This window comes from Rhagoletis pomonella, unplaced genomic scaffold (assembly GCF_013731165.1).
Source record: "Rhagoletis pomonella isolate Grant_MI unplaced genomic scaffold, Rhpom_1.0 Rhpom_scaffold_00007, whole genome shotgun sequence".
Taxonomy (NCBI): Eukaryota; Metazoa; Arthropoda; class Insecta; order Diptera; family Tephritidae; genus Rhagoletis; species Rhagoletis pomonella.
The window spans coordinates 341,103-352,265 of record NW_023458561.1 but is presented as its reverse complement, the minus strand read 5'-3'; the positions used below and the strand labels follow the sequence as shown (position 1 = coordinate 352,265).

General features: G+C 39.3%; 1 protein-coding gene across 1 annotated transcript in view; it reads right to left on the bottom strand.

Moving 5' to 3' along the window:
- Nucleotides 1-2,635, bottom strand: part of LOC118742232 (lissencephaly-1 homolog) — a 186,983-nt gene extending 184,348 nt beyond the window's left edge. Inside the window, exon 1 of the mRNA XM_036474146.1 lies at nucleotides 2,203-2,635. Within this exon, the coding sequence (XP_036330039.1) occupies nucleotides 2,203-2,559 (357 nt within the window). The 5' untranslated portion in view covers nucleotides 2,560-2,635. The remainder of the gene's footprint in view (nucleotides 1-2,202) is intronic.
- Between the last annotated feature and the right edge of the window lie 8,528 nt (nucleotides 2,636-11,163).

The following is an 11,163-nucleotide window of genomic DNA, read 5'->3' as shown; positions in this document are numbered from 1 at the left end:
TTTGACGAAAATAACTTTTAAAGGTAATATTTTTTTTCATTTTACTGTTCGGCAAACACTCGGCCATATTTTGCCGAAAACCGAACCGAAACCGAACTATTAGGCCGAACTGTTCGGTTACCGAGCCCGAACCCGCACGCTCGGTCGGTAACTAGTTTTTACCCTTTCAGTTACCCTAATTCTTATGTATCCGTCATTGTCTCCATTTTCGTCTTTATCTTCACTTTTGTCTTCTTTTTTTTTACTTCATCGTTATCATTTATTTCTTCATCTTCATATTTATCTTTATTTCAAAGCTTAATTTCAAATGCGAAGTGAAACAACATGCGAAACATGTCAAATTGAACATGTTGCAGCAACATCTATACACAAATACGGAAATGTTTAAACGACGGTTTAGGCCGTAATTTTCAACCAATTTTGAAACCATAATAACTCTGCTCATCTACAGAAAAATGCCTTTCCAATGGTGTTCTTGGTTTGGAAATCGGTTCGGTAGAATCACCAAATGAACGGAGACAAAATTCATGTTAGCGTATTAATATATAGATATCAGCATTGAAGGAGACTTAATGTCATCTATCAATCACCTAAAAATGATTCTAAATCATTTGGTCGGCATTTGATAACTTAAAAAAGCAAGGGCTGACTTCCGTAGAAACATTGGGCGTAGTTTTATTTCCGTACGAATCGAAAATCATGAAATTTTCCTGTCATTTTCTATACAAAAATTTCACATTTTCGATTCGTACGAAAGCTATAATACACCTCATTGATTTTTATTTTTTTTTTGAAATAGCAAGATCTATCAAATATAAATTTGTATCTATCATATACCTTGTTTATACCTACGCAAGAACCACATTAACAAAAAAATGATTTGACTCAACACATACTTCTTTCAAACATTTATACCTGCTCTATAACGAGCACTTGCTGAAACCGTATTCAAAAGTAAACAAAATTTGTTATTTTTAATAATAATTCAAATTTAAAACGGGCTGTATAAATAAAATCAGCCTTTTTTCTCTTCGCGTCAAATGAGTGATGTGTTTATACCCCAAAACCCACCCCTTGTGTGCGCTAATGTGTGTTGGTATAATTAAGGTAATAGACCTACAAACGATTGTGATATTCTAGAAAAAATATGTTTCAATAAAATAGTAGAAAAATGTTAACTCGGTACACTTGAGTCATACCTTGTTTATACCTACGAAAAAACCGCATTAACAAAAAGTCGATTTGATTCAACACATATTTCTTTCAAGCGTTTATACCGGTGTCATTTTAGCGCTCTCACTGAAACCGCATTCAAAAGTAAACTAAACTTGTTATTTTTATTCGATATTTCTTTAATAATTAACTTGCGCGGAACTTGCCGAAATGGAAGCGAACAAGAATTTAAATTTGTTGTAATAATGATTCAAACTTAAAAGGGGCTGTATAAAGAAAACCGGCCATTTTTCACTTCGCGTCAAATTAATGATGTGTTTATACCTGTTTTCTGTGAGCAATAAAAAAGCAATTTGAAAACAAATTCGAGTCAATACACTTTTGAATTTCTTAGCGTGTTGAAAGTTGGTTTATGCCTCCGTTTTGAATCACAGCGAACTGGGTCAAAGCGCTTTATATGTCGGTATAAACAAGGTATCAATTTTAGTATTTACAATGCATTTCTCCAAAACGGTTTTGAATCACTTATTTTTATTATGAGCATTGAAGGAGACTGGAAGTCATCTATCAATGACCTACAATCGATTCTGCATCATTTAGTCCGCATTTGAAAGCTCCTGTTTTGTTCTTATTTCATGTAAGTTAGCTTAAGTGCAAATTCAATAATAACAGTAATATTTTGGAGCTTACATTTTTTCTAAGTGTTTGCCTGAGCTTTTCCTCCAATTTGTGGTGCGCGTCCTGAAGATATAACACAAACGGAGGAACCTACAATTTTACTCCACCTCCGAACGGCAAATGGATTTTATGAGACGGCTTTTCAAAACAGAAATGCCATTGCTTGCCGAAGGGCGAACGCTGTTAAAAAAAAAAAACTTTTCTAATTCAGATGTTGCTTGGACCAGGGATTGAACCCAGGTCCTACGAAGTGGTAGTACACACCTCTAACCACTCGGCCACAGCGAGCGTACAAGTATACATGCATATAAGTAAATTGTGAAATATGATTTAGATGATGATTTAACGTACCCGAATTGTTTTGTCTCGAGATCCAGATGCTAAAAATGGTCCTTGATGATGCCCTTTTTTGTTGTCAACGCCTGTGCCCTCATTTATTGCAATGATTGAAGAGTCTGGCGCCCATGCTATGCATTCTACTGTGTGATCGTGGTCACGAAGTTCAACCTTTAAGATTACCACAAAAATAATAATAATTAATATTTGAAAATCATCATCATTTTTAACACAATATGGTTTAACTCTTGTTCCACAGCTAACTTTCAATTTGTGCACTTTAAATCTAAAGTCAAGAGCAGAATGTGAAAACGGACCTAAATATTGTTTGACTGAATACGTTGCAACATTGTTAAAATTCTGATGTACCATGGCTTCTATCGAGTGAGATTATGTTCTAATTGAGGAAAAACTGAACGTATTTACCCCAAGGCGTACCAGTTGGTTAAGATATAAAAATACATACATACATAAGAGCACATATCAATATTAAGTCGTCCGTAAAAAGTAAAGCAGCCATTGCATGTGGCGGTTTCATACAATGAGAAAAAACGTAAGTTTCGACAACTAAATATATTTAGTGTAGTTTATTATTCTGGCAATATTTGAACTATTGCCAGGGTTTGGTTATTATTACTAAATACAATAAAGCTTGTGGTATTCATCTGGGTTGAACTAAATCGTTACTTTAGGTGTAGAGTTTGGTAAATACCAGGGACGTGAACCGGTTTTGGACCGAACCGGTTTTTTTATATAAACTAACTGAACCATTACCCGAAATTTTCCACAAATGTTGGATCCGAACCGAAAACTGAACCAATTTTCATAAAGGTTTAAAGGTTCGTTTCAACCAAAAGTTTGTTTACCATGTGCCAATATCAAATGTAATGGCAACCTATCTCATTTGACAGACACATGCCATTTATCCTTGCGCGTTGTTGCACTTGACACTTGACGCTTAAATTTTTTAATTAATTAATTAATCCCAACGGTTTTGACCCTCCTTTCCCGCCCAACCGTCCCGAGGGGCGTAGTCCGCATGACGTTCGGAACTTTTTCTTTTTATTTATTTTTTCTTTTGGTGCCGAGTTGTGGAAACAGGAGTTTAAGTGCCGAGATCTAAAACTATTCAGCTACAGAAACAAATTCATCAGCTGATTGGATATGCTTAAGTAAGTATTTCAATTATTGATTCAATTACACCAACGTTGCTTAGATCCGCTTGTAACAAAGACGATACGCGTTATTTTTTTTATTTCCGAACCGTTGAACCGAACCGAAACCCCGGTTCAAAGAGCAAAAAAACCGCTTTGACGAACCAATCCAAAAGCGTAAAAATGGTTCGAACCGCTGAACCAAACCGTCCAAATATTTCGCCCGGTTCACGCCCCTGGTAAATACTAATGAATATTGCTTTGAAGCCTATTTCGACTTAACCTATGGTTCATAAAAGGGTGTTATTAAGCTCTGCTAATGCAGAAAGCTTTCTCTCCACACATGGTGTAGTCATAGTTACCAAATTTTAGTTGAGGCAACCGTGATTTGTTTTGAGAGCGGTGCGAAATCGCGGTACGGTGACGAACTCGGCCTAATAATGCCATGAGCCAGCAAGTCATTTATGATATTCGATAACGTCGGACGTTGATAAAACGGGACTTGATACTGCCTACCAATCACTGGTTTATCAGTGGTGAAGATGATTTCCCGTCAGACAAGTCCTCCGTAAGACAGCTTGTGTATGTCTGCAAAAAACCTTTAACATTTCGGGAATCTGCTACGTTCAATGCTTCGTTGACAACAAATGTTGCATCGCTTCGATGGTGTACCTACATGACGCCAGCCTCGATGGTTAACCTGCAACTTTCTATGCGTAATACATCCTAACCAATTACTACATCATATGGCATAAATGTATCTGGTGTAGTGTATCAGAAATGCATATCTACATAACAAAGTTCCACAGGCGCCAAAAGTGCATTAAACTTATTTTGTAGCTAATGTAAACAAATTGTGGCTCACACAAAATATTATTGAATGCTTGATTTCTGTTAACATCGCTTTTCTATAAGCACAAGCATGTATCAGAGGTGGGCAAGGACTAGACCGAAAAGAACCACATGTAAATTCTAAGTGCTACAAAGAGCCACAAGAAAAACAAAAACAAAATTATTTTTAAATAAAATTATTATTAGAAATGAAAAACATTAATTGTATTATTATTCTAATGTACGTAAGATAGATATTAAAGAAAACGTATAGAATCTTTTACGTACGCCGAATTTGCAAAATCTGGTTTTACGTCAGTTAGAGCGGTTCGTAACAGAAACGCTAAATTCCTGCGGAATGTCATCTGTTCCCTCGCAAGAGAAAAATATCCAAAACAATTGCGAACAGAAAATTTTTATAGAAATAGATAGAAATTTTGTTTACATTTAAAAGTATAAGACTGAAAACATAAGAAAACAAATCCCGAAGTCTTATCCTGACACAGTTCACTGACTAAACGAATAATTACTTGCTGCTTACAAGTATAATTAGTCGCACTTTACTATTTTAATTTCCAAACCATCAAATTCAATTTAGGGATTTGCGTAAATTCCAGCTGTTTTTGATCACCTGTTTTCTTAATGGCAAATTGCTGTTGGCAAACATTTTTCCAGCAGAAACTAACAGCTTTCCCTCAAAATGAAATGTCATTTTGCTCTCTCAATTTCCCTACTTTGCAAGTTTTTTGCGTACGCGAACACAAAAAGCTGATAGTTTTTATAACGTTCAATTCAACTAATTGTGAACGGTATTTTGACTACGAATTTCATTGTAGATTACAAAGACTCACAGTTATACGTTGTACCAAAAATTTAAAATTTACGGCACGCAGCTGTTTTCAACAGCGGATATTTTAAATCTGATACTTCTTGTCCGAATTCAACTAATGGCACAGCTTTTATGTTGCCTTATCTTCTTTTAGTTCCAAAAACTCCAACTCTACTTCGCTTTTCTTAAAAAGTAGTATTTCAGATATTGTAAATTCATCCTCAATTATGGTACATAAAAAATGGTTTATGAAGTATGCATACGTACATTTAAATAATTTCAAATCGGCAGATCTTTTTTCAAAATCAGCTTTTAAATCATGTGCAATATTTTTCTCTACCCATGGAAAATTATGAAATATTCCTTTTTTTTTTTTGAGATCATAAATAAAAAGACGTAGTTTAGCTTCAAAACTTTAATTCTTCTTGTACAAAAAACTCAAGTTTTGCAAATGTTCCATCATATAGGTAAAGAATATGAAGTCAGAAAGCCAATCTTCTTTCTCCAATTGCGGGTAATGCTCCGATCTCTATAAAATAAAAAAACAACACAATTCAAAAGAATGTCCAGCAGAGAAATACGTATTTTAAAAAGTAAAAAGAGCCAAAATTTTCTAAGCAAAGAAAAAGTAATAAGAGCCGCAGTTTGCTAAGCAAAGAGCCGCATTTGGCTCAAAGAGCTGCGTTTGCCCACCGTTGGCATATATATTTCTGTAAGCTAAGCCAATACACACATGTATGTGTATTAGGGTGGTCCAAAAACAGTAAAGTCGGAATTGTATTGCTCACACCCCCTAGGATTGTTATAAATTCTAAATTCAGTATTAATAACGCAAACATCAAGCTGTGAGGTTGTACTTATTTTGTGCTCTGATTTTGGCTTTCTATTTGCTAAGTTTATTGCGCTAATTCTGAGTTAAACTTGTGATAAAAAGTGCCTATGAGCATCTTAGTGTGAAATAAATGAAGCTAAATGAAAGTTGATGAAGATGAAGAGATGTCGTGATCTCCGAAATAGCTGCTATAACATCTACCGCTTTGACTTTGTTGCTTTTTCAATTTTTCCTAATAAACAATCGTGGTACAAAGCTCAATAAAAGTATTAAAAAATAGAAAGTTATTCCGTTTTATATTAAACTAAATTTAATTAGATTTCACTAGCATACATTCTAAACTTGCCGAGTCATTTGTTGCTATCATTGTTGTTGTATCCATTGTAGTTAACTGAAATCGTTTTGTTTTTGCACATTTGATCTGTTCCTTTTGTTTACTTCTTCTAGTAATTCTTGTCACAGCTGTTTGCGTTGCGTTTACTAAGTGTCATAATTACAGTGATACTCAAACTGTTCGCTACATTTATTTAAAGCTATTTACATCCGCTCCTTAATTGTTGTAATTTATTTTGTTTGTCTTTTTATTAACAAGTGCTATTAAATCTTTCAATATGAAGTGCGAGCTTGATACTTGCCAAATTAAAAGCGATTCTGAACGCTACTTATCGTGCTGGCATTGTGATGGTATTTGTTATCTGAAATGTGTTGGTTTGACAGGAAGAATTATCGACGCTATTAATGATGACAAGCGTCTTGCGTAAAGTGTAGGTCAACCAAAGTTGATATTTTCAAGTTATTTACGCAAACCAGAAATGGTTTTACAGCAATAGGAAGAGAATTTTCAGTACTGACAGAACAATTTAAGCATTATAAAAATGTGTTTAAATCATTCAAATGCTTAGATACCTTGCAATCTGTTAAGGATATCCCTGTGTCTAAACGTAAGCGTCTTCATAGTCCATCTAAGGAAATTATTACCGTTCCACGTTAGAATAATCTTCCGACTGACTTAATTAATCTATCTTCTCCATGTCCTCCAGCATCAGAATCCTCAGCCTCAAAAGAGCGTGTAATGAAATCTGCTTCGAACAATAACGAGCCTGAAGTATCTTCCCTTTGCCCCATTAAAGTGGTGGCATCGTCTTCAAAGCCTCCACCGCCTTCCCTATCCTCTACTTCTTCTTCTTATTTGGCGCCAGTCGTTTCACTTCTGTGGCACCTGACGCCAATTGGAAACGCCAAGTGAAGCCAGGTCCTTCTCCACCTGATCTTTCCATCGCAGTGGGGGCCTCCCTCTTCCTGGCGCAAGCCATCGGAGCCGCTGTATTTTAATTCGCTGCATTATGCCCATGTCGTTGTAAAGCTCATACAGCTCATCGTTCCATCGTCTGCGGTACTCGCCGTCGCCAACGCGTAAAGGCCCGTAAATCTTCCGCAAAATCTTTCTCTCGAATACTCCAAGAGGCCACCTCATCGGATGTTGTCATTTTCCATGTTTCTGTGCCATATACCAGCACGGGCATGATGAGTGAATTATAGAGCGTGGTTTTCGTACGTCGAGAGAGGACTTTACTCCTGAATTGCCTACTCAGTCCAAAGTAGCACTTGTTGGCAAGAGTGATTCTGAGTTGGATTTCGATGCTGACATTATTATCAATGTTAATGCTGGTTCCCAAGTAAACGAAATTCTCTACTTTCTCGAAATTATAACTGTCAATAGTGACGTGGGTGCCAAGGCGTGAATGTGCTGACTGTTTGTTTGTTCACAGGAGATACTTCGTCTTGTCCTCGTTTACCATCAGACCCATTCGCTTTGCTTCCGTATCCAACTTGGAACAGGCAAAACATACTTCGCGGTTTTTGATACCGATGATATCGATGTCGTCGGCATAAGCCAGCAATTGCACGCTCTTGTAGTAAATTGTCCCTGAGCTGTTCAGTTCTACCGCTCTTATTATCTTCCCCAACATCAGATTAAAGAAGTCACATGAAATGGAGTCGCCCTGCCTGAAACCCCGTTTAGTGGCGAACGGCTTGGAGAGGTCTTTCCCAATTCTGACGGAGCTGGTGGTATTGCTCAACGTTATTTTTCCAGTTATGAGTTTTGAGGGGATGCCAAATTCAGACATAGCAGCGTATAGGCAACTCCTTTTAGTGCTGTGAAAAGCGGCCTTAAAGTCGACACATAGGTAGTGAGTGTCGATCCTTTTCTCGCGGGTCTTTTCCAAGATTTGGCGTATTGTGAATACCTGGTCTATGGTGGATTTGCCAGGTCTACAGAAACACTGATAAGGTCCAATCAGTTCATTGACGGTGGGCTTCACTCTTTCACACAATACGCCCGATAAGACCTTGTAACCTATGCTTTGAAGGCTGATCCCGCGGTAGTTGGCGCGAATGGCGGGGTCACTATTCTTGTGGATTGGGCAGAGCACACTTAAATTCCAGTCGTCGGGCATGCGTTCTTCTGACCATTTTCAGCCAAGAGTTGATGCATGCCACCTTATCAACTCCTCGCCGCCGTACTTGAATAGCTCAGCTGGCAGTCTGTAAGCTCCAGCAGCTTTGTTGTTTTTCAGCCACGTCACAATCAGGCGCGTACCTCGTCATAATCAGGCGGTGGAACGTCGACTCCGTCATCATCGACTGCGGACTCGGGTTCTTCTTCTCCACAACTTTCCGCGGCGTGGCCCTGTAGGCGGCATCTTTTTTCTCTGCAGCTTCCTGACACTCCTCATCGAACCAGTTGTTCTTTCGGGCTCGCTGAAATCCGACTACTTCTTCGGCGGCGGTCCTTAATGAGCCGGAAATGTGGTTCCACTGCTCGCATATGTCGGTTTGTTGAAGGATGCTCTGTAAGAGCAGGTGTGACGAGTCGAGTAGCGAAAGCGCTGGCTGTCTGTTGTGATTGCAGCTTTTCGACGTTAAACTTTCCTTGCATATTTGGGCGCAAATTTTTTTGCTGCACAGACGCGGGTGCGTATCTCGGCTGCAACAATATAGTGGTCAGAGTCGATGTTTGGGCCTCGGAGTGTCGGTACGTCTAAAACACTGGAAGCGTGCCTTCCGTCTCACAACATGATCGATTTGGTTTCTCGTTTTTCGATCCGGAGACTGCCACGTAGCTTGATGGATCTTTTTATGCTGAACCTAGTCCTGCATACTACCATGTTGCGGGCCCCGGCGAAGTCGATCAGCCTCAATCCGTTGTCGCACATTTCGTCGTGGAGGCTGAATTTTCCGACGGTGGTTCCAAAGATCGCTTCCTTGCCCACCCTGGCATTGAAGTCGCCAAGCACGATTTTGATATCATGAAGGGGCAGCGCTCGTACGTGTGCTCCAAGCGCTCATAGAAGAGATCCTTGGATGTTGAAGAATCTCGTTTTGATGCGGATTGTGGCTAGACGCTCGTCCACCGGGGTGACCGACAGTACTAGGCGACGGAGTCTCTCTCCCACCACAAATCCAACTCGGAATTTGCGCTCCTTTACATGGCAGCTGTAATAGACGTCGCAAAGCCCCAGACATTGCTTGCCTTGCCAACGCATTTCTTGGATGGCGGTGATGTCAGCAATTGGCCTTACAAGGACATCAACCAGCTGGGCAGAGGCACCTTCACCATTAAGGGTCCGGACAATCCAGGTGCATGCCCTCGTAGTCCTTTAAACCTTTGCCGTGGTGGTCATCATAAGGGGAGGTCTCAGCAGAGGCTTTGCCTTGCTTCTACACTGGAAGTGGTTTTTACGTGGCGGGTCCCAAACCCAGCGCACAACCCATTGCTAGGACGGGGGTGGTTTCGCAACCAAATATGTACACGTTTATATAGCGAGCGGCTTGCTCCAAGCAGACACCCGCTTGCAGCCGCACCTACTGGTGAAGAGACGCTGCAGACTTCAGTGAGCCCTTAAACCGACTAAGTAGGAGTGGCCCCACCGAAGCTCCCACCCTTTCTGCCGTGGCCCAAAGCTCAACTCAGATTGGTACCGCATCTTACACATGGGTTGCTCATGTTGCCCAGAGTGCGCGAACGAGGACGCAAGAGTCGGGATTGAGTATAGCCATGCAACTGTAACTGCATACCCAGCGCAACGACTATACCCCATTGCACTCCCTATCCTCAACTAGTAACGCAGTAACTCAACCCCTTCCGCCGGTACTCCAGTCTGATATAAGGAAGCTAGTTGTGGTTCCGCCGAAGAAGTCAATCGTTGTCTCTAGATTCGAAAGACACTTCCTAAGACGATATAAAGTTTCATCTCTCATTAAAAATTAGCACTGTCGGCTTAAGCATCAGAAAATTTAATTTTAAATTCCAAAGAAATATTGCGTGATTTAAAATTGACGTAAATTTAGATAATTTTAATGCGCTGCTTAGTAGTTCTTTTTGGGCCCCCGGAGCTTTCGTTTGTGCATTCGAATATAGGCCCAAAAAAGGACTTAGGTAATATTCCACGTCATAACACCGAATCAAAAAACTATCTGCTTTAAGTATTTATTACCAAAATGTAAGGGGCTTAAATACTAAATTAACGAACTTATACCTTAAAGGCCTTGAATGTAATTATAATATTCTTTCTTTCACTGAAACTTGGCTGAAACCTCACATTTTCAATTCAAAGATTCTTCCAAGTAATTATCATATCTATAGACAAGATAGGGAGGACAGAATCGGCGGTGGCGCACTCTTCGCTGTAGACTCTTCAATACCACCTGAAGAAGTTAGTCTTCCACACATTGATTCAGTAGAATTCAAATGCATTGGTGTACAGGTTGGAAAAGGGTCTATTTACTTAGCTCTATGCTATATCCCTCCCCGATCTGACACATTGGTGTATTCACGACTCATCTCTTTACTGAAATCAGTTAATTTATTGACTAAACCCTCTGAGGAATTGCAGAAAGCTTAGCTATTCCCCGGTAGTTCTCCACTGAAGATCTGCTACCGCTTTTATGTAACGCGGTTGTGAACGATTCCAATGATTGTGTTGGGTGATTTTAATTTACCAAGTATATCATGGAACATCATTGACATTCGCGTCTAGTGCGTGCAACAACGTATTTTTAGAGGAGATGGCTGAACTCTGCCTAACTCAGGTTAATGTACTTCACAATAAGTTTATAAATCACTAGATCTTGTTTATATTGATGATGCATCTAAGTCCGTTGTAAATAAGTGTGATCCACTAGTTTTGCCTACCAACCTGCTATGGAGATATCTTACGAAGTTATAAGTGATGGTCAAAATTGCGGTACCCAAGCATACGAACCAAATATCCGTTTTGATTTTTCGACAGCCGACTTTAAAAAGCTTAACAAAAAACTGTCTAAAT